Here is a 24,638-nt window from a genome sequence, read left to right as displayed (position 1 = left end):
TTAAGCATGAATGTAGCACTCGAGGGCGCGCAACAATGTGTAAAGAGTGATTGAAAGGCCGACCAGGGTGTTGGACGCGACTAAGCTGGCTTTGAAGTGGTGAGAAGTCGAGAGGCTGGCCTTGGCGGAGCGAGGCAGCGCCAAGACGCAGATGGTCGGTCGTCTCTGCTCGCTGGCGACACATAGCTATCTCAGCGCACCATCTTTCAATCACCTTCTCTTTGACAGCGAGCAGCAGAGACCAATGGACGGGTAGTCGTCACTAATGAGCTTCCCCTCGTCCAAGCACACGCCAAATCCCTCCGACATCCAGCCTCCGCAAGCGCAGCAGTCGACCTCACGCGCCTCGAGGCCAGCACGCCGCGGCCTTCCTCCCCTCTCGACCCAGGCCCTGTCTGCGGCAACCTCGCCCGCAACGCGCCATATTCTTAGTCGCGACTCGTCTGTCTCGTCGACGTCGTCTGTGCTGTCCCCCACGCAGCATCAGCATCAGCAACAGCGCGCCGTCTCGAGTGGCCTCACCTCTACACCCTCCTCGGCGACGCTACCACCAGCTCCCCCATCCGGTGGCAGGAGGTTCGCTAGAGCTTCTCAGCAGTCGCAGTCTGTGTCTGCTTCCCCAATCTCGGCTCATTCGTCGGCCGCGCCATCTGGACAATTGACCAGCTTGGTCATCACCCAGCTGAACATCTTGCTGAGTACGCTCAAAGACGACAAGAAGTGGGACACACAGGCCGAAAAGATACAGAAGGTGAGCGCCGCTCTGGCACATGTTGTCTTGGGCATTGTGGCTGACTCAATGCTAGTTGGTGGATGCGCACGGAATGGACGTGTCGACAACATATTTCCGGAGGCTGTTGCAGAGCAATGCTGCTCTCATCTTCTCCCCCCACCAAAATGCTCAGCGCTCCGCAGCAGACAGTGGAAGCTATCCGCTACTTGTTGGCGAGATGCAGAAACTGACGCGCCTGCCCTCGCAAGCTGCAAAGATCGCTGATGCTCTCGACACGACCAGCGACGGCGACGTCTTCAAGGACTTCGACCTGTCGACCTTCATGGACCACTTTAGACTGGACCCGACAGCAAAGGTCACTCTGGCGCTTGCCTGCAAGCTGGTCTCCAAGCAAGACATCAAGACAAAGGGTATTTCACTTGACACCTTTCCACCTACAACACCGCCTTGCAAGCCTTGTAGCTAACTTGTTCCAGCCGATGCCATACTCAGCAACAATTACTCCCCCTTCCTCGAAGCCATCGCAAACCCCACCGCCGACGACATCACCTCCTCCTTCCTCTCCAGCATCCTCTTCCGTCTAATCCTCGACCCCCCTCGGCAATGGAACAAAGATGCTCAGGATCACCTCCTTGCCAGCTTGAATGATCGCTTCTCGAAGCTTCGCATCTACCCCTCGAGCGAAGTCAGCGCCTTCATCGCCTTCATGGACCTGATTCCAACCAACACTGCCCTCATCCGGCCCATACAAAGGGAAGGTGTCAGGGCCACATCCTCAGTCGAAAGCTGCAAAGACGTTCTGGCCAAAATTGACCACATCTCGTCGCAGTCTGTCGCTGTTGCGCTGGCGTACATGCTCCTCTCAGACGAGTCTTACGACATCGGCGTCTTCGTTGCCGCCGTCCGCCAGCACCCCCAGGCCCAACAGATGGATTGGTACGCTATTGTCAAGACCTTTGACATGGCTCTTATGCGCATCACAAAGACGCAGTTCTTGGCCCTTTACAACGCTATACTCCCCATTGCTCGCGAGACCGAATCTTTCGACATTCAGTGCTTGTGGGGCGGTTCATGGCTCTCGACGAACGCGCAGCTGTCATTTGTCACCGCCTTCTTGTCATGTTCGCCGCATGAACTCGACGCTTCACAGATTCCCCGTCTGCGGGCAGCTTTCTCTCTGGATGAGTTCGCTGACGCCTCTGATGAAGTCAAGGCCTACGCCGAAAAGGCTGTCAGACACCCGATGGTGTCCCTCGAAGCTACCAAGTTCTTATTCCATGTCATCTTCCAGTCGCAGGACGCATACAATCAGGCACAGAATCTCGGAATCCCGGAAATCGTTATCAACGCCAACACGGACATTTTCGTATGTGCTGCCTCTGCTTGCGAGAAACCGTGGGCTGCTCTGCAGGAAATGGCCCTCAACCAGCTCTTCCGCCCCTTCTTCCACAAGTCTTTGCCCAACTATGACTTTGTTCTGCACGCCCTCTGGAAGCACGATAAATCTTGGCTAGCTAGCAAGTTGGTCGAGGCGTACAATGCCGACCCGACCTTGCTGGCTGTCATTTTCGAGCACGCTCGCCATCATGCATGGACTGATACACTTCTACAGATCACAAACGAATTTGGTCTGGACCTCGCTGCTTATGGACATGGTCAGGGCGAGGTCGACTTGGAAGTATGGGCACGAGGCCATCTTGAAATTTCGCCTCAACAGCTCGCTGGAGCTATAGTCAACTTTCTGCGTATTAAGGCTGAAGACGAACAGTTGGTTCAGCGCGACAACCCACACCAACTTGTGCCCTTGAAGGTCAAGACGGTATATGCTCTGCTCAACGTCATCCATGGTCACCTCAGCGACGAGGATATCGGCGCTGTTCAACGTGTCTGTCTTCAGGTCTATCCTCGTCTGATCAACTACGGCTTCAACTTTGACCACGTCATTGACGCCAATGGCGAGAACGGCAACTCTCTTTCCGAGGATGCGGACGCTAAGATGCAAGAACAATACAAGATGATGTACAGCAACGAAGTCGATCCCAGAGGCATGATTGAGCGCCTTCAACATCTCAAGGAGTCTGACTCGGCGGCTGACCAAGACTTGTTTGCTTGCATGATTCACGGTCTGTTCGACGAGTACAACTGCTTTGGCGAATATCCGCTGGAAGCTCTGGCAACGACTGCTGTTCTTTTTGGAGGAATCATCAACTATGGTGTGCTGTCTTCTCGTGTCACTCTTGGCGTTGCTCTGTTTATGGTCTTGGATGCCGTTGCGGATTACTCTCCAGAGGACTCCATGTACAAGTTCGGCCTCCAAGCTCTACTCCATTTCATCAACCGTCTCGAAGAATGGCCCAGCTTCTGTACTCGTCTTATTGCAATCCCTCACCTTCGTGGAACCGAGGTGTATGCCAAGGCTGAAGAAGTTGTACGTCATCAGCCTGGCGTCGACACACATTCCGACCCCCCGCTCGACTTGTCAATGCCACCGAACGGCACTCTCGATGACTTCCCTCTCGAGCCTCAGTATCCTGCGTTCCGCAGCGTTCATGCAGAAGCACCGCTTAGACCTGAGCTTTACGAGGAACCTGATGAGGAGACTTCAGACAAGGTTATGTTCGTCCTTAACAACGTTTCTAAGCATAACATTGAAGAGAAGTTCCAAGATTTGGAATCGGCTCTGGAAGAGCGCCATCATCAATGGTTTGCCAACTACTTGGTCGAGGATCTTGCCAAAGCTCAACCCAACTTCCAGGGTCTTTACTTGCAGATCTTGACGATGTTTGATGAGAAGATTCTTTACGCTGAAGTGCTGCGGGAGACGTACAGTAGTGTGTCCAGGATCCTGAATGCCGAAGCGACCATGAACAACCCCCAAGATCGTACCAACTTGAAAAATCTTGCTGCTTGGCTGGGAATGCTCACCCTAGCTCGCGATCAACCCATTCTGCACCGCAACCTCTCTTTCAAAGACCTCCTGATCGAAGCTCACCAAAGTCAGCGTCTGCTTATCGCCATTCCCTTTACCTGCAAGGTTCTCTCGCAAGCCAAGGACTCAAAGGTGTTCAGACCACCACAGCCGTGGTTGATGGAACTCATCAGTTTCTTGGTGGAGCTATACGAATACGCCGAACTAAAACTCAACCTCAAATTCGAGATTGAAGTATTGTGTAAGGACTTGGGTCTTGACCACAAATCAGTTGAGCCTGCCTCAATCATCCGCACTCTGCCTCTTCAGATGGACCCCGACATGATGCCAACATACCCGACTGACACAATGGACGGATTCGGTGACATGCATCTCATGTCTCTATCTAAGAGAGCCCCGAGCGAACGTTTCTCTTCTCAAGATGTCCTCAAGTCTCTTCCCGATCTCGGTGCTATGCTCAACTATCCTCCCTCGTCAGGTAGCATCTCTCATGCTCAGCTCAAGAACATTTTCCTCGAGGCTGCTCAGCGTGCTATCACCGAGATCATCGCACCGGTCGTCGAACGCTCAGTCACAATTGCTGCTATCTCTACGACGCAGCTTGTGGAGAAGGATTTCGCCATGGAGGGTGATACCGATCGTCTCGCTTCAAGCGCCCACAACGTGGTAAAGGCACTCTCAGGAAGTCTCGCACTTGTTACCTGCAAGGAGCCCCTACGTATGAGTATCTCCAACAACATTCGCATACTAGCTGCTCAAAACTTGCGAGAGCCACTTCCAGAAGGCTCGATTCTCATGTTCGTCAATGACAACCTCGATACTGTGTGCAAGCTTGTCGAAGATGCCGCGGAATCTCAGTCAATGGCAGAGATTGATGCTCAGATTCAGGAAGCTATGGATCGCCGCAGAAAACACCACGAGCAGCGTACGAGCGAGCCTTTCAACTACCCCATTGTTAGCCGATGGGCATTCTTCATTCCTGATCCCTATAGACAGGAGCCTGGAGGCCTGAACACTCAGCAGATGGCCATCTATGAGGACTTTGGTCGTCAAATGCGTTTACCCGCCGCTCCTCACGCTAGTGCAGTACCACAGGATAACACCCGCCAGCTACAGGAACTTACCGAGAATTACTTGACCAACCTGCCAACTCCTGCCGAGGCCCCAGCCATACCTAGGCAAGGACAACAGCAGCAGCGTGTTGTACCCGCTCAAGGCCAGACCAATGGGTACATGAGCACCGATGTCATCATAGGTCATGTCTTTGAGGCTTTGGCCGACCTTCAACGCGTCGCCCACGAAGCACCTGAAGAGCACATTGGCGAAATAGGACCCAGTTCGCCTGTGCGTGAAGCTTATGCGCAGTTGATGCGTATGATTGAAAGTTCTCCCGACAAGGAGCAGCTAGCTCTTGCCACTGTACAAAGAGCAACCTTGTTCGCATACACCAAGTCGGAGAGCCGTCTCGAGATTGAGGTCTTCGTTGAGGTCTTGAACCACCTCTGCCTGATTTCGGTCACGACTGCTCGTAACTTGACCATCTATCTGCAGTCTATCAACGATGACAAGGTATACAATGGTCCGGTTACTGTCTGCCTGCTTAAGACGGGGCTGCTCGATATCCACCATGTCGATTTGCAGACTTCTCAGGCGATCATGCAGAAGAAGGTTGTCGCTGTAGAGTTCCTCGGTGCTCTTATCGACGAACTGATTCTCAACGAGAACCCGGCCGCTCTTCGCGCGGACTTCGTCCTCTCCTTTGGCGCACTTGGTCAATGGCTCTCCGAAGATCCCAGCGTGGACATGGGCAAGGAGATCCTCAAGAAACTTCTGGATGTGTCAAACGGAACAGCTCCACCTAGCCCACCTGCTTCAGAGAAGCAAGACCAACTCGAGTACGTTTTTGAGGAGTGGGTCCGCCTGCAAAGACCCGAAGTCCCCGAGCGATACATGGTAGCATTCATCCAGCAGCTGCAGAGCCGTAGCTTGCTCAGCAACCAGGAGGAGTTCTCCGCCTTCTTGCGTGTCTGCATTGTGATGTCGCTCGACTGCTTCGAACGTGAGGCTCTCACCTACGGCAGCCTCGACCATGCTTACATCCATGTCGATGCTCTTGCCAAGTTGATCGCATCGTTGGTCACATACCAGAGCGAGGGCGAAGGCGTTCTTTCAGGAAGCAAGCCTGACTATCTCAAGGCAATCCTTGGTCTGCTTGTTTTGGTCATGAACCACCACCAGACCTCACGTTCTTCCGAGCGCTTCAACGACAGAATCTTCTTCAGACTCTTGTCCAGTCTTCTGTGCGAGCTATCAAGCTTCAGAGCTCAACTGGGCGACGACTTCCAGGACGTCATCCTTATCTTCGGCAAGGCTTTCTTGGCCCTGCAACCAAGATTCTTCCCCATGTTCACCTTTTCTTGGTTGGCACTTATCAGCCACCGAATGTTCGTGCCCGAGGTCATGAGATCAGCGGATAGAAAGGGCTGGGATGTCTACCTCCAGATCCTTCAAGTGCTTTTCAGCTTCCTGGGAGATCTGGTTAGCACTCAGGAGATTTCGATCCATGCAGCAGAGTTCTACCGTGGTGTTCTGCGTGTTCTTCTCATCCTGCAACACGATTTCCCTGAGTTCCTCACAGAGAACCACATGCGCCTCAACAGTAGTGTGCCTGCTGGTCTTCTCCAATTGCAGAATGTCATCAACTGTGCATACCCTTCATCGTTCCAAGAGCTCCCTGATCCGTTCACTCCGGGTCTGAAGATGAATCGCCTGGAACAAATTCGCCAGTTGCCACATTTGCGTGGCGGGCTGGAGGCTGTTTTGTCAGAGGCAGGTATCGATATCGCCATTGACAACCTGCTCAAGGGTAAGGACATCAAGGATGACGATATCAAGGCTGTCATTGATGGCATTGACAACGAAGGCAAGCCTGATGCCCTCATCGCCAATGCATTGATCTTGCAGATTGGCAACACTGCCACTGCAGGCTCCTCGGTCTTCTCGCCATCTGCCACACCTGCCAAGATAATTGAGCGTCTCCTCCACGAATCGCGCCATGAAGTGCGATACCAATTCCTCAGCGCGATCACCAACCAGATCCGCTATCCTAACGCCCACACCCACTACTTCTCAACCGCATTACTTCACCTCTTCACCGTCAGCTCCGAGGAGCTTCAGCAGCAGGTTGCCAGAGTCTTGGTCGAGCGTGTCATGTCGGCCAGACCTCATCCTTGGGGACTTCTCGTGACCGTCTTGGAGCTTGTCAAGAACAACTCATACAATATCTGGGAGCTTGGCTGGATGAAGGCCGCTCCCGAGGTTGAGAGAATGATGCTCAACGTAGCACACAGTTCGGGACTCGCACAGAGCCCGCGTGCCATGACTTAGATTTCGGGGGGAATCTAGTCGGAACACTTACGAGCATTTGGACAAATGACACAACAGCACAGGCAAAAAGTCAGTTGCAGAGACAGAATGATCTACAGGCCTGCTTTGGGGAAAGCAGATCTGAAAGCTTCGATCTGACCAGATGAAAAGACATTGCTCCACATTACAGACATGGCTCATAGCAGGCGGCAAGCACTCCTCTCACACAAGCTTATTTCTCTTTATACTTTTATCTTCTGTGTATAATTCTGGGATGGCGATCAAAGGGACGCGATGGATAAAAATAAGGCATGGAGTGGTATAACTCAATACTCGGCTACTACAATCGAGAGGAGGGAAGATTCATTTTATTTGCGGTAAGAAAAAAAGAAGCATTAGAACTGGGGGGGGACAAGTAGGCGTTTTCCACGTTCTTTTTTTTTTGTTCTCCGCCAAAGAAAACAATGGAAAGAGAAGAAGTGGTTCTTTTAGATGGGAGCAGACTATGATGATGACGATGATTGAAATGCCAGATTCACAAGTTATTATAAAAACCAGAGCGCAGTGCTCCATTGTATTCATATATACTTTCTATGATCTGACTACCTCTGCTGGGATGATATTGGAAGGCGTTTAGATGTGTACAACGCTTTGTGACGGTACAAGTAGGTATACGGTTCCGTGTTACAACCTTTCCATATGAGTCAATAGCTGTCTCGAGACGCGGTCCTTTTCCAATTCGAAGCGATGGTATCGGGATATGTCTGTTAGTCGAGTCTTGTCTCGGGATTTAGCTTTGGAATATGATCCTGGCTTGTTGCAGCTTGTCGTTGGTCTACTCTGATCATCGGAAGAGGGCAGGAGGGACACAGAGGAAGAGTGTTTTGACAGGCGGCATGGATGGGCGTTCTGGCAATGAGGCTAAGACGCCAAGAATGATGACGACGGGGGGAAACAGATGATGGATACAGGAGAGGCAAAGACGGCAGTCAAGTAGACGTAATCGGACCACTATCGTGACAAGTGTGTTCTGTACCAGACCCTTTTCTTGAATCTCCATCATCATAGACCATCTTTACAGCTTGTTAGAACCCCTTTTGCAGTCGAACGACCTTGATAGTTTCCATCGACGCAACGCAACGCCAGCTCTCGGGATCTCCGTAAATTGGCAGTCGCATCCAGCCCCTCATCTACCAACGCCCATTGTCGTGTCTCGACAAACTCACCACCCTCCCGCACCACACACATAGCAAAACACCTCACATTCCACATTTAATCATGGCAGAAGGTTCAGCTGTTCCCACTGCCAGCAAGGGCTCCTGGGGTTCTTTCCTCAAGGTAGACTAGCACCTCCCCGTGTGTTGCGCCCATGTTTTGACGTGGTCCACTGACGCGCCAATACAGTCGATAGCCTCCTTCAATGGAGATCTGTCGTCCCTCACCGCACCCGCCTTCATCCTGTCGACTACTTCGCTCACAGAGTTCTCGGCATACTGGGCAGAGATGCCGTCAGTTCTAGTCGCTCCCGCGTCGGAAAAGGACAAGCAGAAGCGCTGCATGCTCGTCTTGAAGTGGTTCCTCAGCACCCTCAAGCAACAATACACATCGCGCAACGAGAAGCTTGGTAGTGAGAAGAAGCCACTCAACCCGTTCCTGGGTGAGCTGTTCTTGGGCAAGTGGGTCGACCAGGCCGGCACCACCGAGCTCGTCAGTGAGCAGGTCAGGTGTGTACAATCATGCTATCCAAGTCTGCTTCTCCTCTGACACAAAGTCTAGCCACCACCCCCCGGTCACCGCATACAGCATCTGGAACAAGCAGCACGGTGTCCGCCTCCAGGGCTACAACGCTCAAAAGGCCTCGTTCGGTAGAACCATCAACGTCAAGCAGATTGGCCACGCCGTCCTCCACATTGACGAGTACGACGAGGACTACCTGATTACCCTCCCCGCTCTCCACATCGAGGGTCTCATCACCGGCTCCCCTTACGTCGAGCTCGAGAAGAGCACACACATTGTTTCCTCGACCGGCTACACCTGCAAGGTCGACTACAGCGGAAAGGGCTGGGTCAGCGGCAAAAAGAACTCCTTCACCGCCACCATGTACCCCAACGGTCGCGAGAAGGACGTCATCTATATAGCCGAGGGCCAATGGAGCGACAACTTTGTCATCAAGGACTCGCACAAGAAGGTTGTCGACTCGTACGATGCCAGAAAGATGCAAAAGACGACCCTCACCGTTGCCCCCATCGAACAGCAGGACCCTCTCGAGTCGCGCCGTGCCTGGAGCAAGGTCGCTGAGGCCATCACCCGTGGTGATATGGACACCACTTCGGCCGAGAAGTCTCTCATTGAGAACCAGCAGCGCGAGTTGCGCAAGAGAGAAAAGGAAGGCGGTGCTGAATGGCAGCGTAGATTCTTCACTCGCGTGCCTAACAGCCCACGCTTTGACGCCATGATACACCAGGTTCCTGGCGGCAGTCTCGAGGCTGACAAGACGAACGGCGTCTGGGAGTTTGATGCCGCCAGAGCCAAGGCTGCCAACCCTGCTTACGACCTGTAGAGGGAGTCAGGCCGAGAAGTAAATGATGTAAACTAAAGCTTAGCAGGCAAAACAGAAGAAGAATGGCAGGAATCAAAGAGCAAGTAGGATTGGGGCATTCTGTTTTAATTCGTGGCTATGGGGACTTATTGGGGAAGGTTTTTTTTTCTTCTTCTTTTTTCTTTCTTACTGCCTCCAAATCCCTCCAAACACTTTTCGTAACAAGACAAATTACTGTTTTCAAACCAAAGAGCCACAGATCATCATGTATCATTCGGGATTGTCGTCTCGCAGAAGTGCAGTGAAGAGGGGGTTTTCCTTCCTTGCTTGGTTATTGCCGATTGCCATGTTCAAGTCTTGTATTGGATCACCGTTTCCAACAAGGAAGAAGAAGAACAGACATCAATGAGAATTGGCATTTGGATGACATTGCTTTGGTTACTTGAAACCCTACTCGATGGTCTTGTCCTCTTTTCATTGTTGGTGTGATGTTGTTCTTCCTCCTACTCTTCCTTTCAGAAATAATGATTTAGGCCGGAGATTGGAAAAAAGGCACGGTCAGACGAGATGGGGAGTATCAAGAGAAGAAATTGTAGCTTTTTTCCCCCCCAATTATTCGTCCAAGCCCCTGATTTCTTGTTCATGCGAAGAGCTGAGATTTTTCATATGTCTTGTTTTCTTTTTTTGGCAAAGGGGGTTAGTCAGAGTTCTCTTATTTAATCTCACTCCATCCTTTATCCTCCTTGCCGCCCTCCACCATAATCGAGGTCTCTGTGCTTCCTTCCTTTTGGCTCGAGGCTTCATCACAAGCTTCCTTGAACACTCGAACAAATCTGAGAACATCCGTCCAAGAATTGTACAATGGAGCAGGAGCCACACGAATGACATCCGGTCTTCTCTCATCCACCACAACACCCTTTTGTTCCAGAACTGCCATGACGTGATCTAGTAATCCTGAAGCCAGTCTTAGTGATAATTGTGCACCTCTTTGCTCTGGATCGGAGGGTGTGATGATGCTAAAGGTTTTCTCCATGTCGAGTTGTTGAAGTAGAGTTTCGAGGTATCCGGTAAGTGCGAGGGATTTTTTGCGTAATGCAATCATGGAGGTTTTGTTGAAGATATCGAGGGAGGCGCGGAGGGCAGTCATATCGGCCACCGAAGGGTTTGAAAGCTGCCAGCCACCGGCTCCAGCGATGGGCGTAAAGACATTTTCCATGGCGAAGCGAGAGGATTTGTTACTTCCCCACCATCCACTGAGACGGCGTGTATATCCTGGTTTGCCTTTCTCAGCAGTAGCAGAAACAGCACAGTGCTTCTCATGTACGAAGAGGCCACCAATACTGCCAGGCCCGCAGTTCAAGTACTTGTAGCTGCACCAAGCGGCAAAATCTACATTCCAGTCGTGCAACTTGAGAGGAAGGTTTCCTGCTGCGTGGGCGAGGTCCCAACCCACCAAGATACCGTGTTTCTGTGCGTGAGCGGTGATAGTGGCAATGTCAAAGAATTGGCCAGTGTAAAATTGAATTCCTGGGAGCAGGAGAAGAGCTGTTGAAGATGCGTGCTCATCAGTCGTGGCGAGGATATGCTGCGTGGTGAGGATAGGGTTGTCGGGATCTGTAGGCTCGAGAAGAATCATGGATGTCGAGGGGTCCTTGTTGTGATGCAAGAGCTGCGATTCTACTGCGTACTACTCTCTTCTTATCAGCATGTTGTCCATCTTCGATCCTAGTCGAGGGGGGGGGGGGGGGAGCACTTACATGATCACTTGGAAAGGCTTTTCCTTCGATGATGATCTTCCACCTCTTCTCCGTAGGCCGATAGAAACTAGCCATGGCAAGATGCAGGTTCGCAGTCAACGTCTGCATCACAGCCACCTCGTTCTTCTTTGCTCCCACAATTTCACAAACATCACCAATCACATCATCGTCAACATGCAGCCAAGGAGCCAGATTCGAGTCTTCAATTTCCGTAAAGTGACCATAGACACCTTTCGTTGCCCAGGTTTGAAGATAGTCTTGCTGATATTTGGATGTTAGACGGGGCTGTAGACCGAGAGAGTTTCCGCAGAGATATGTGCATGATTGAGGTTGGTCTTGGGATGATGGTTTGAGAGTCTTTGCGTGTAGATCGGAAATTGTTGGGATGATGAATTGGTCTCGAAATGAGGATAGCGGATCTTGCTCATCCTGAGATTTGGCATAAGCTTCACTAAAAAGGTCCGGTGTTTCCTTTTGGTCCGCCATGATGTGAAGTGCGTGTGTCGTTGGATGCTATCGTGAGTTCCCTGGAGTCGTGGTTCTAGAAGTTTGAGAGAAGTTGGTCCTGGCGCCGGCGATATGTGTCCGGGATATCCGTGCTTGATAATCCAGTGATAAAGAGAATGCTTTGCTTTTACTTGTGCGAGTGATACTGCTGGACTGATCTGCTCGTTCTAATTCAGTTTCAGTGTCAGATGATTCACTGAGAGGCAAACTTTATTGATGTTCTTCTGATCAAACGAAGATGGTCATTTGTGGAAGATCAACAATGGCCAAGACGTCATGACAGCTCTCCCCACATTTTCTCCGACCTCGCTCGGATCTTTGTTCATTTCTGACCGAGACGTCTTGGGTCTTGCTAGAGAATGTCCACTCCTCATTGAATACGTAGCTGACTGTGTTGTCTGATGCGGAGCTACTAGTGTAACTACACGGGATGAGGTGGAACTTCCCAGGGCATGCAGTGATGGGTGAAGACCACATACCTGGTCAACGACATGCCGATTTAGCCTCGGCACGATCAAGGTAGGTCTCCTCATCTGGTAACGATATATCATGTACCTCTCTCCTCGGATCTTCTCGACACAGTCTCCACCTTACGAACAGCAATCATGGCACCCAATGACCGTGTCTCTCAGATCGCATCTCACCTCAACTACCCTAGGGGTCTCCTAGCCGGTCAAGTAGCCATTGTCACCGGAGCTGGTCAAGGCATTGGAGCAGAAACCGCACGTCTGTTTGCGAATGAAGGAGCCAAAGTCGTCGTCTCGGACATTGACGGCGAGAAAGCAAATGCCGTCGCCAAAGCCATCATCAGCAATGGCGGCAAGGCTCTGGCTGTCGCTGGCGACATGTTAGATGATGCCTATCTCAAGACCCTTGTCGAAAAGACGGCCGAGTTTGGAGAGGGCAAGATCCATATCATCATCAACAATGCAGGCTTCACATGGGATGGTGTTATACACAGCAAGTTGCATATTTCCAGCTGGCTTCTCGATACTGACATGGAAAGCAGAAACCACGGACAAGCAGTGGGACACAATCATGTCCCTCCACGTCTCCGCTCCCTTCAAACTCATCCGCAATGCCGCCCCTTACTTCCGCGTCAAAGATGGCGAACCCAGAAACATCATAAACATCTCCTCAACCTCGGGTCTACACGGAAATGCAGGACAAGCGAACTACGCAGCCGCAAAAGCAGCCGTCACAGGTCTCACAAAGACGATTGCCAAGGAATGGGGCCCAGCATTTGGTGTCCGTTGCAACACTGTTGCCTTCGGCTTTATTCAAACAAGGCTTACGGCTGCCAAAGAGGAGGGTGCTTTCGTGACTACACCTGATGGTGAAAAGATTGCTCTGGGTATTCCTGGTGCACAGAAGAAGGGGAGGGAGGAAGGTGCTGGTGCGTTCAAGGACATCCCGCTTGCAAGACCCGGTACCGCTACTGAAGCTGCTGGTGCTATCCTGGGTGTTGTAAGCCCTTACTTCTCCTATGTCTCAGGTCAAACGATCAGCGTCACTGGGGGTCGCAATATATAAGCAAAGAGCTCTTCTATATAGCGGTGGTCTATTTGTCAAACTTGTCTATACCCGAAAATCCAATTTCCAAAAAGAATTTACCCAGAATTCGGCCCCAAAGCCAAAGCCCAGATTGCCCAATGAGCACCCACAGTGGGTCGAGCTCTGAACTCTCCTAATCCCTCCTTCGTACCCTTGACAAAGTATCTATCACTGAAGGGCAGTGTGTTCTTCTTGTTACTGATATACGCCCAGATATCATCCACAAACATGTTTCTTGTAGCCTCTTCGCTAGTAGCCGCAACCCAAACGTCCCAATCGGTCTTGCCCCATGCCGCTGTTGAGGAGATGGCAACACCCGAGGGGCTGCGTATGGTAGGATAAAAGGAGGATTGAGAGGTAAAGAGGGAAGAAGGAAAAGCAGTGAGATTCAACAGAGCCTGCGGAAAGAGGTTGAAGGTCAGATACCAGTTCTTCGCCCCATAAGTCAGATCCAGATAACTCTGCTTGGTCTTGTCATTCTTTGCGATTCCCACGCCAGGAGTAAGAATCGTAGTTGCGAACTGTTGAGCTAGCTCCGTGTATTCTTTCTGTCCGGAGATGGAAGCATAAGCAGAAAGTCCTACAGCGGCTTTGATGGCTAAACTCGTCATATTGGTAAAAGCGCCCAAGCCATCTGTGGTGCTGAGTTGATGTTCTGGGTATAGCCCGTTATGGGCGAGATATTCTGCATATCCAGGCCAAAGATCTGAATATTGTGCTGCCCATGTCTTATCTCCTGTTGCCTTTTCATAAGCATCGATGAGAATAAACAGATTTCCGGTTTCTTCGATCGGCATTCGTTCGTCTTTCCCTGCATCATGGCCAGTCGCATTTGGGTAGTTCGCACCAATGTCGTGGACGACCCAGGGGTTTGGGTAGCAGCCTGATGCGAGATATTCCAGGACTGGATCAAGAAGGAGCTTTATGTATTCGGGTGCATAGACGTAGAAGAATGGGAACGTGGGGAATATGATGTCCACGGTGTTCATATTGCCATCCGAGGAGATCTCCTTGATGAAAGCTCGTAACTCGGTGGTGTCCAACGTGTCCGCGGGTATGGTGAGGTCGATACCACCCATTACTTGTCTGGTTGAGAGAGCCAGGATGTCGGAATAGTTCGTGCCGACCAGAGAGCTAGCTGTCGTCTCTATCGAAGAGTCCAGTGCCAGTGATTCGTTGTATGCAGCATCATAGTCGTCAAAGAAATGGCTTACTGCGCTCGGTGTATCCGGATACACACTTCTGTAGTAGTGGGTCTGAGGCGCATCAAGATAGTTGACAGCTTCTTCCCGCACAACACCAACAGCATATCTGACAGTGGTTGATTGTTGGACCTGACCAAGTCTGTATGCAAAGCCATATGACCCACCAACCTTGCAATCATCTGAGCCTGCACCCGAGCTAGTCACATTCCCAGTGGCTTGGAACTGTGCTCGTGAGACCTTAGCAGATCCAGAAGTCGAAGAAATAGAGTAAGTCTCCTGATGAGCTGCGAAGACAACTTTGGCCCAGAGTGCGATCTCAGACTTCGATTGCGAAAACGTGGGTCCATCAGCACCAAACTCATACAAATGTGTTCCGTTTATAACCGAGCTCGAGCACGATTTAGCTTTGTCGCCAGTCCAGAATTCATCAATGTCTGAGTATATGTCGACATCATGTGCTTTTCCGTCCTTTGGTGTCGTAGTTACAGACAGATATGAGAAGGGAAGAGATTGCCTTACGTAGTTCTGCGGCGACACTGGGGAGAAGAAGTCTAATGTGAACTCGATATGACCTGCAGTCACTGTGAAGACCGAGTGGGTTGATGTGAAGCTTGCGTTGGTAACGACAGCAGACTTCGTGCTTGCAGCCGGATTTGTCACCTGGGTGTAAGAATCAGGTTAGCCATTGCTTTGTTGTCATATACTCCCATGAGATGAAGCGTTCCAGAGAGAATCCCAGACACTAGGTGAGACTTTGCAATGCGAATGCTAGGATTGGCCATAGAGCTCATCTTGGAACCCTATCCGGCAGCTGTTCATTGGTGTCATTGATGTACTTACACCAAATAAGTTATATGTCTGCTTATCGACATTGGCCATCACCGACCATCCAAGGTTATTGCCGAACCAGAATTGAGGCTGACATGACGGTAGCTTTGCGACCTGGTCTCCAGGTAACCATGCTACAAACTATCAGCGATACCTCTCGAAAGTTGAAAATTGCATGTACTCGATAAATAGGGATTCCGGACGGCCAGGGGATACGAAGGGGGCTGTATAGGCGCATATTCGAATGCAACGGATGAAGAAGCAATACCCATCGGTAACAATATACCAATAACCCAGTCGAACAATCTAGGCATATTCGGTTCCTGCGATACAGAAATACTGCAGAATACTCGAAGGCCGAGAAACATAGTCAAAGAAACAATGAGATATAGGCTTCTCGGACTAAACCTTAGTACTCCTGAGTTACTAACGGGTTTGTTGAGCCTCAAAGACACATGCTTTGTTGCCATTGTATACGAGGTTCCGAAACTTGGTTGTGGTGATTGACAAGAGACATTCTACAGAATCGTAGCTCACTCTAACCTGGTCGTAGTTACTGGATGCTACCAAGCCATGCGCATTGCGACGCAGCTGACGTTGAATCGACCTCAAGTAGAGTGATGGAGTCTATTGTACAAGTGGAACCCCGCAGGCTCGAAGCACACCACGGCCTCGAGCCTGACTTCGACTCTTGGAACATGAATGTTTAGAAACAAGAATGTTGGTGTCAGGGTGCAGTCCTCGTTGTTTATCTCAACAGGACGTTGTTGCACTGTGAGTCGCAGAGACTCCCGGACGAGCTCGGCATTGTGTGCGAATCAGCCAAAACAATATTTCCCTCCGCCAACATATGTGCACAAGTCCGTTTAGGCTTCATTTTTACTCGCCAACAACACTCCAGTTGACATGAGCCAGACATCAGGAGGCATGTGATGATAACAAGCCAGCAAAACAATGCTGCCTCCTAACGGAGTCGAACCGGTGACCTCGGCATTACTAGTGCCGCGCTCTACCAACTGAGCTAAAGAGGCATTGATGATACTTGTGCTCCCCAAAGATCAATATATATACATTGTCTAATAAATTCTCCAGTTCGCGATTGTGCGCATGGGATACGGAGATTGGCACCATCAAAGATTAAATCCGTGGCCGCGTTGAACCTCCGAGATCACCGTGATAAACGCCTCGACACTTCCCTCGAGGAACATGAGACATGAGCAAGGCTTTTCAAAGAGTGCAGCAATGCCTTGAAAGACAGGCACAGTACGCCGGGCTGAACGCTTTCGTCACCCGAGCCAGTGCCACACAACTACAAGATGCTGCTAGTACGATAGACGACAGCAATAAATTCAATGGTAGGCCCATCTTTCAGGTCTTGAGAACATGGACTGATGTAAGCAGACTCAGCACTTGTCGGAAGAACGATTGCCGTCAAGGACAACATCGTCACAAAAGATTATCCGACCACGGCATCTTCGAAGATACTTGACGAATACAAATCTCCATACAATGCGACCGTCGTCGACAAACTCATTTCGGCTGGCGCACTGATCTGCGGAAAGACCAATCTGGATGAGTTTGGAATGGGATCACATACTCGACCGACATTCACATCGGCTACGCAAAGTCCGTTCAAGCGTGAGGGACAACCGCTGTCGGCCGGAGGAAGCAGTGGTGGCAGTGCAGTAGCAGTCGCAACAGGTCAGGCATGGGCTGCATTGGGTACAGATACTGGAGGATCGGTCAGACTGCCCGCAGCATATACTGGAACTGTTGGTTTCAAGCCAAGCTACGGCCGTCTGAGTCGATGGGGCGTTATTGCATACGCCAACTCGCTGGATACCGTCGGTACCTTGACTCAAAACGTCGGAGATGCCCGTATTATCTTCAAGGCGCTCGACCAATTCGACCACATGGATCCTACCAGCTTGTCGAAAACAGTCCGTGATCGGATCGCAGGTCAAACGACTGCATGGACTGAAAACAGAAGACTTCGCATCGGCATACCACTAGACTACAATACTGAGTCGTTGTCACCAGAGGTCCGAACAACCTGGTCTCGACTACTGCAATCTCTACAGGATGCTGGACACTCTCTCCATGCAGTCTCACTTCCCTCGACACATCAAGCGCTTTCGGCTTACTACGTTCTCGCTCCCGCAGAGGCTTCATCCAACCTTGCCAAGTATGATGGTGTTCGCTATGGTCATCGCACATCTGGACCTGATGCCAATCCCAAGGAGAACTTGCCTTTATTCGCCACTACCAGAGGAGAAGGATTCGGGCCAGAAGTACAAAGACGCATACTTCTTGGTGCATACACGCTGAGCTCAGAGGCCATGGACAACTACTTCGTGCAGGCACAACGAGTGCGTAGACTGGTGCAAAGCGACTTTGACAATGTCTTTGCCCTTCAAAATCCTCTGCTAGACACGCGGACTGAACGATCAAGTGATACAGCCAATGTCGATGTTCTGATCGCACCCACGGCTCCGACTTTACCACCGACGCTGGCAGAAGTTGAGAAGCTGAGCCCAGTCGAGATGTATATGAATGATGTTTTGACAGTACCTGCAAGTCTGGCAGGACTACCTGCTCTGAGTGTACCCGTCAAGCTGGGAGGAGGTGCAAAGGAAGCTGTGGATATTGATTCTGTCGGCATACAGGTGATTGGACAATTTGGAGATGATGAACTGGTCCTCCAAGTGGGACAAGTCATTGAGAATCTCCGAGCCGAGACTGCTTGAGGCGAATGCGCAAAAGGAAGCCAGCGCAACGTCTTCTACTTGTAGTTGGCAATGTCATGTCAGACTTTATTCTGTCTAACATACATGTCACCTGTACAAAAGCCGTCTATCAGAGCGGCTAAAATCAAGTATCGAACAATTCACGCTTTTAACAATTTCTTGACTCTTGTCTTGACTCTTGGACCCTTTCGGAGTTATTCCTGAAACAGCATGTGCTTCCTGGAAGCTTGAGCGAGAACGAGCGCGATGAGTGGTAGATTCTTGGGTTTACCATGTGTTTACCACGAGGATAGTATGTCATCCTGACGAGTGACTCGAACTCACGCTTCGCTTAAGCAAGCAGTCATGGAGGCGATAGATAGATGAGTGCTTCTTCTGCATGGTGTTGGGACTGCATTCTGTCTTCCCTTCTTTCTTTCCTCCCCTCTCCTTCGACACATCAACATCTTTACAGCAAAGACTTCCTCCAAGCCTCGAGCAATACTTCAAAATCAGCTCACTAGCAAGCCATCAGAGCACATATCACATCTGTGCAGAAGTCACGCGACCAATCACACAACCCTCCTTAAATGACCTACACATTCCCAACACGAGAGCCCTTTCGGCCATCAGAACTGGAACTCGACATGGTAGCTTTCATGACGGAAAAACTCAACATTACAAGTCCCTACCGACAGTGTCCCCCTTATGGTGTCCCATGCCCCTTTGGCTCAACTACACTACATCTCAGCGCTCGACGAGAGAAATGGTGGCAAATGTTAGAGGATCTCGCGTGGAAGGAGAGAGTAATGATGCAAGCATACGATGCAGAGCAACAACAAAAGCGAGAGAAAGACAAGGCCCAGACCGAGCAATGGATGCCTTGTGAGCAGAGGAAAGAGAGGAAGGATAGTTTGATACCGGCGGAGAAGGACGAGGTTGTTGGTACGAAAGGTGTTGCTGTGAAGGCAGAGGATGCTTCTGCTGCTTCGGCCGTTTACGATTCTGACGATGAGGATGCTCCCCCAGAGCAGATCGCTGGAGTCAGAACGAAGAAGCAAAGGATTACTGTCAAAGACAAAGATCAGGCACAGAAACATGAGCACAAAGTACGGCGGGTCAAACCTTTGGGCTGTTTACGCAGTCATGCGAGGAAAGGGTCTGGAGCAAGTACTTCCTCCACCAAAAGGTCTGCTTCTGGGTAGAGCCTAATCGACAGGCAGAGTTACAAGAACGAATACAACTAAACGAGTCGAAGAGCGCGGTACCCGACTGACTCTGTTGGCCATGGTACATTGAGCAGGCTCGGGGGGTCAGGGGGGGACTTGTGTATACCAGAACTTATGTAATAGACATGAACGAACGAGCTACAAGCAACATGTACATCAGATATGTTTCATGAGTGAGATGAGGTAATCATGGTAATATAACGTCGGAAGTGTCGGTAGAAGCCGAGGGCAGAGTCGGAGAAGAAGATGATGATGGCGGGATGGTTGATGATGCGGGTCTGAGCGTTTGAAGGTTGTCAAGTCTGGAGTCGGACGCGACACATGCAAGATCGGTTTGCATGCAGCAACACGTCCAACTCTGAATTCTTACAAAAACCTCTCCCTTCCACTCTTACTTAATCCCCGTTTACAGTCGCGCTTACAGGGTGCGATCATACTGGACATAGGAAATGGCCAAGAATAAGCAGCAACAGGAGAAGTCGGCCGTCTCGTTCGATGAGATGATCAAGGCAGGTGAGTAGCTCCGCAGCTCCATCAACACAAGTCGCAATTGACGTCGCATTCATAGATCGTCAAAAGCGCAAGGCCGAATCCCTTGCCCAGGAGATCTTTGGAAAGAAGCGTCGCCAGGGCGCTCCCCAGAATAACAGTAACAACAACGCCAACAGAAAGTCGCAAACGCCGGTTGGCGGAAGCCTGGCTAGTAGAGTCGGCATCACAAAGGCGCGTCGCACTTGGAGCAAGCTATGAACCGGACATGAACTGACCGTCTAGCAGCGTTCGTCGTCGGCCGCATCCATTCCAACCCTCGGCAAACAGCAACAGCAACAGAACCGTGGAAACCAAAAGAACCGCAACAACCCTCGTCAATCACTAGGAGGCGCAGACACAAGAAGAGATGCAGCATTCCAGACAGCAGCACAACAGGCCGTACCCGCCTCATTCAACATCAGGCCACGATCCTTTGCGAGTGTCGAGACCGAAATAACAATTCGTGGAGCCGCTGGTCCGTATTGCGTCGTCGCCAGCAACTTTGCGCCGGGAACAACTGCCGCCGACATTGAGAGCGTCATGGCTCCTGTCGGTGGTGACATGTCTGCTTGCAAGCTGGTCTCTTCCTCACCCACCGTCATCGCCGAGATGCTCTTCGTGGACAAGGCTGGCGCCGACAATGTTATCAACATGTTCAACGGCAAGAAGGTTGGTCTTTGATTCTGCGCTTGCTCAAGCCACACACTGACCCAGCATAGGCCGATGGAAGGATCTTGTACGTCTACCTTAAGGAGGGAGGCCCATCACAATCAATCCGCCCTGCCACGCCGCGCATCGCTTCTCCTGTCATCATGACCCAGCCCGAACCTGTTCAAGGACAGGGAACTGAAGACGTCATGGAGGTCGAACAAGCATTCCCCACAGAACCTAGCCCTCTGCCAACTCAAGAGCCACCAACCCAGCCCGCATACAACAACTCACGATCTCGCGATGGTAGAGCTTCCTACCGCGAAGACTACGATCGCGGCGGCAATCGTCACGCCGAATCAAACTATCAAGATGGAAGATATGGTTTCAACGAGCAACGCTATAACGAGCCGCGCTATGATGATCGCCGTCCCAGATACCGTGATGAAGGCCGTATGTACTCAGATGATGTGATGCGTGGAGGCTCTAGAAGAGGTGGAGGAGGCCGTGGTGGTGGTCGCTACCGAGGATAGGTTCCTGACTATGACAACAGCGGATAGGATCCAGATTACGACACGAGAACCGTGACGATTCGTACTTACTACTAGCGGCTGACACCAAGCTTGCCCCTCTCCGAGCATTGGGCTATGGAAGAGAAGCGCTCTTCAACTCTGCTTTCTGCATATAATATCCAAGTATCACTTATCTTCGTCATGAACCTGGAGTGCCATTATCCGAAGACAGAGGAGAACAAACCAATTCTCCTCGTTGATCATTGATTATGGCGAGGCCTCAGTTCATGCAATCATTACAGCGTTTCTTCCTTTCTAAAATGTATCACCATCGCAGACCGATTGAAATCGCATCTAACTCTTCTTACGTCAAACACTCGATATACTAGATTTACTTGAAGTGGTCTCATAAGCGTCATATAGGCGGCATCCATATGTGTTGGACATGGTCACTTCCTCTCCTGACATCACACAAGGCAGGAACAAGCTGTAACAGGGCACAGTCGAGTTCTGAAACGGAAGAGCCCGCGGGTACGGCAGATAGCCTTCGAGACTGCATTCCTCAGTAAATATGATTACTATGCCTTGAGACAGCTTTAAGCGTGGAGATTGCATCTTCAGGAAATGAATCGAGTCTTTACCCGATGTACCTGTCAAAAGCAGCCTCATGACATGTGAAAGCGCCAGCGCTTGGACCATGAGTTCACGATCATCAATGCGGTCAACCTGGAACCCTGGAACCCTTTCAATCACCATCACCATCTTTCTACCAAACACTTCCAAACTGTCGCAAACTCCAGGACGTGGTCGCACACACCCATCACACAATCAACATGGAACAGCAATGGACAGAAGAACAATACGAAGCGGCCCTAGCAAAACTGGAAGCCCTCACCGACCAAGTACACCCCCTCTGCTCTTACTCCCTCACGCTCACAAACAGCACAGCTGACCAGCGCAAAACAGCTAACAGCACTACGCACAACCATCCCCGCCATCATCTCCCCTCTCACACGACCCGCAACCTCGAAACCCGCTGCATTTGCTGGATTAAAGAAAGCTGCCACTGGAGCTGTGATTGGAGTCCAGGATCTGAGGAGAGAATGGCTGAGTGATGGTGTGCAGGAGATTCTGAAGAGAGGGAGGGAGAGTTATGAGAAAGACGGGGATTTGGGAAAGGCTGCCGAGGTGCCGGTTTGGGGTTGGGTGAAGGAGAAAGATGAGGAAGAGCAAGGTGAGGTCAAGAAGGAGAGTGATGTTGCTGGATGAAGTACGGTCTTGCCCATGATGCTGGTGAACGTTGTTGCTCGGGTCTCTGCTTGTGGCCTTGGGTGCTTCTTCTGCTGGACAGACGACCCACGCTTCCGACGACCGCGCAGATTGACCATTGCTCGTTTGCCTGGCTTCTTGCAACATCACTCCGCGAAGGCCTGGCGTCATTTTCTGCTGACATGTCACTTCCTCTGGACCGCCGCCTTCTGATCCCGATCTCGTACCGCTCTTCGATCACGCTGGATGTAGACCAACGCTGCATCACCTCCACCCTGACACATCCATCTAGGCGCTCTTAGACTCTGTCACAGTCAAACACAGATCGCTGTCTTACGCTCCTACCCTGGCTGAAATCCCGGTGTCTTCCACTGATTCGATGAACAATAGTATCATCGAAGAGGATTCTATGCCTTTCTGGCGTGTTTCGAAGGAAAGCAATTCTCGGTCTCTCGGATCTCCTTTGCACGACTAGAGATCTCCGCAGTGTCGATCTCGCAGGACTTTCCTCTGGGCGTGCGGGTGGAAGTCTTTTGTCCATACCATTCAGCTCTGTCCACCTCGGGCATCTAGGCGGAAGCTCTCTTGCATGCAGGCTTCTATCTTCCAGGCTCTGCCCATCGCAAGACCAATGCACACGCGAGCAAGACCGTGCTCTAGGATTTTATGGTCTTCTTGAAGACCGATGCCCTGTAGACATGGGCATATGCTGGGATCCAGTATATTCTTCTCTCTCACAACCAGAAGGATATACAGCAGCGAAGCAGTCTTTACACATTTCCGAAACTTGACAAAGACTTGGCTTGGACGGAGGAAGGTCACAAGACCTTATATACTGCTCTCTATCCGACTTCATACCTCCTCTTACCTACTAGAATCTTTTGTGTTCTCTGGTCGATTCCAATGCCTGATCAACTCTCTTTTTCGAGTTGGATTTGGGGGGGGGGGGGGGGGGTGTTTGGCTGAGTCTCAATCTCTGTGACGTTCGACCATGAAGCTCTTGAGGTTTGTCAGTTTATATGGTATGGAAGGAGCTCCTCTCTAATCGCTAGTGCTCCCTCCCTTTTTTCAATCCCTCCAAATATCAATCATTAAATCGAAGCACGGCTTTAACGTTCCCCCCTACCACGCCTTTCCAAATCTTGACACAATCATCCACCACCAAAACACAACTTCCTTCCACCTCAACATAAAAAATCACACTCCTCTTTTGATATAGAGTGCTTCACACGGCAAAAAGGAGAAGGTTAGGAAGATGAGATGGGCGGCAAAAGAAAAAGCCCAACGTGGGGCTCGAACCCACAGCCTCAAGATATCAGGGTAGAAGTCTTGCGCGCTACCATTGCGCCAGCCGGGCTGGTCTGATAGAGACTATTCTCAATTAACATTGTATAATGAGTTATGATTGTGATGACACGATAGATGGCAAGAGTCGTGACTAGAGTGGATATGCAAGGACTGTGCGAAATGAATAGGGTTTGGTGTATGAGATGAGAATAAAGACATAGAGACTCTTGCAGGAGATCAAAGTAGTGGGGAGTGTTTTCAGGTATAGACAAGTATGCGAAGGAGTCAACGGGGAAAGGGCGTGCGTGGTAATCAAAGGCGGATATATATAACCTACAATGACAGAGTGAGCAGCAGTAGACCAGACTCAATGTTCACGGAAATAACTCGACAAACGTCCAACATGAGCTTGCTATCGCCCCCCTAAGAGATCCTCAACCCGACACAGACCATAATCACAATATGTTGTCGAGAGAAATGATGTCTTTGAACCCATCCCAGATTGAGTCTGTCAGACCAAGCTAGCTACGAAAAGAATATTGTACCAAAGTCGAAAAAGGTGGTTGGGAATCTACGTTCCTGCCACGCAGGATGTGAGCATGACGAGAACTTTGCTCGTTTCGACGATGGTGGAGAGTTAGACGAAGATGAGTGAATTGTCTCCAGGAGTGGGAGGGATGTAAGCTGTGAAGGTCGCCTATACTTAATCGAGTACATAAGAGATACTCCAGACAAGACAGCTCCGACATCGAAATGATCAAAGACCCGAGTGAACACATTCTCGTAAGAGCAGGATCCTCTCTCCTCCAAGAAGGAAGAATTATAGAATACCCAATTAGAGCAGACCAACAAGATGAGGACCGGGGGGGGGGGGGGGGGGGGGTTGGAAAGTAGTGTTCGTTACAGCCGCTTCACTAGAAGACACATCACAAAAGACAACCAAACACACAAAAGTAGAACACGGAGATATTTCTTGATTGCACAAAAGCCTAAAAAAACACCGGTCTGGAAAGAAAAT

At 50.6% G+C, this 24,638-nt stretch overlaps 9 protein-coding genes across 9 annotated transcripts; 7 read left to right on the top strand and 2 right to left on the bottom strand.

The window, feature by feature from the left end:
* Positions 1-265: 265 nt before the first annotated feature.
* Positions 266-7,049, top strand: AUEXF2481DRAFT_68047 (uncharacterized protein; the record flags this gene model as incomplete). Its single annotated transcript, XM_013485950.1, has 3 exons — positions 266-751; positions 807-1,143; positions 1,210-7,049. The coding sequence occupies 3 exons, from the start codon at positions 266-268 to the stop codon at positions 7,047-7,049; spliced, it is 6,663 nt and encodes a 2,220-aa protein (XP_013341404.1).
* A 1,257-nt stretch (positions 7,050-8,306) lies between these two features.
* AUEXF2481DRAFT_47778 (uncharacterized protein) lies at positions 8,307-9,588 on the top strand (the record flags this gene model as incomplete). The annotated part of the gene is made up of 3 exons (XM_013485941.1): positions 8,307-8,366; positions 8,433-8,752; positions 8,805-9,588. The coding sequence occupies 3 exons, from the start codon at positions 8,307-8,309 to the stop codon at positions 9,586-9,588; spliced, it is 1,164 nt and encodes a 387-aa protein (XP_013341395.1).
* Positions 9,589-10,279: 691 nt separating this feature from the next.
* Positions 10,280-11,810, bottom strand: AUEXF2481DRAFT_68155 (uncharacterized protein; the record flags this gene model as incomplete). The annotated part of the gene is made up of 2 exons (XM_013485961.1): positions 10,280-11,254; positions 11,325-11,810. The coding sequence occupies 2 exons, from the start codon at positions 11,808-11,810 to the stop codon at positions 10,280-10,282; spliced, it is 1,461 nt and encodes a 486-aa protein (XP_013341415.1).
* Positions 11,811-12,436: 626 nt separating this feature from the next.
* On the top strand, positions 12,437-13,403 carry AUEXF2481DRAFT_699668 (uncharacterized protein; the record flags this gene model as incomplete). The annotated part of the gene is made up of 2 exons (XM_013486000.1): positions 12,437-12,791; positions 12,841-13,403. The coding sequence occupies 2 exons, from the start codon at positions 12,437-12,439 to the stop codon at positions 13,362-13,364; spliced, it is 879 nt and encodes a 292-aa protein (XP_013341454.1). The 3' UTR covers positions 13,365-13,403.
* A 38-nt stretch (positions 13,404-13,441) lies between these two features.
* On the bottom strand, positions 13,442-15,690 carry AUEXF2481DRAFT_68173 (uncharacterized protein; the record flags this gene model as incomplete). The annotated part of the gene is made up of 3 exons (XM_013485964.1): positions 13,442-15,250; positions 15,431-15,552; positions 15,600-15,690. The coding sequence occupies 3 exons, from the start codon at positions 15,688-15,690 to the stop codon at positions 13,442-13,444; spliced, it is 2,022 nt and encodes a 673-aa protein (XP_013341418.1).
* Positions 15,691-16,631: 941 nt separating this feature from the next.
* On the top strand, positions 16,632-18,165 carry AUEXF2481DRAFT_31758 (uncharacterized protein; the record flags this gene model as incomplete). The annotated part of the gene is made up of 2 exons (XM_013485875.1): positions 16,632-16,773; positions 16,820-18,165. 2 exons carry the CDS (start codon positions 16,632-16,634, stop codon positions 18,163-18,165), a joined length of 1,488 nt encoding a protein of 495 aa, XP_013341329.1.
* A 285-nt stretch (positions 18,166-18,450) lies between these two features.
* Positions 18,451-19,439, top strand: AUEXF2481DRAFT_364832 (uncharacterized protein). The gene has a single exon (XM_013485999.1). The coding sequence runs from the start codon at positions 18,735-18,737 to the stop codon at positions 19,347-19,349; it is 615 nt and encodes a 204-aa protein (XP_013341453.1). The 5' UTR covers positions 18,451-18,734; the 3' UTR covers positions 19,350-19,439.
* Positions 19,440-19,822: 383 nt separating this feature from the next.
* AUEXF2481DRAFT_7255 (uncharacterized protein) lies at positions 19,823-21,085 on the top strand (the record flags this gene model as incomplete). Its single annotated transcript, XM_013485836.1, has 4 exons — positions 19,823-19,886; positions 19,942-20,081; positions 20,151-20,573; positions 20,624-21,085. The coding sequence occupies 4 exons, from the start codon at positions 19,823-19,825 to the stop codon at positions 21,083-21,085; spliced, it is 1,089 nt and encodes a 362-aa protein (XP_013341290.1).
* An 812-nt stretch (positions 21,086-21,897) lies between these two features.
* AUEXF2481DRAFT_7254 (uncharacterized protein) lies at positions 21,898-22,333 on the top strand (the record flags this gene model as incomplete). The annotated part of the gene is made up of 2 exons (XM_013485835.1): positions 21,898-21,966; positions 22,031-22,333. 2 exons carry the CDS (start codon positions 21,898-21,900, stop codon positions 22,331-22,333), a joined length of 372 nt encoding a protein of 123 aa, XP_013341289.1.
* Between the last annotated feature and the right edge of the window lie 2,305 nt (positions 22,334-24,638).

The sequence above is a fragment of the Aureobasidium subglaciale genome (assembly GCF_000721755.1).
Source record: "Aureobasidium subglaciale EXF-2481 unplaced genomic scaffold scaffold_19, whole genome shotgun sequence".
NCBI classification, from domain to species: domain Eukaryota; kingdom Fungi; phylum Ascomycota; class Dothideomycetes; order Dothideales; family Saccotheciaceae; genus Aureobasidium; species Aureobasidium subglaciale.
This window is presented reverse-complemented; position numbering and strand designations above follow the sequence as displayed.

Excerpts from the sequence above, each read along its gene's own strand:
- AUEXF2481DRAFT_364832 (XM_013485999.1), top strand. The coding sequence starts at position 18,735 with ATGACCTACACATTCCCAACACGAGAGCCCTTTCGGCCATCAGAACTG.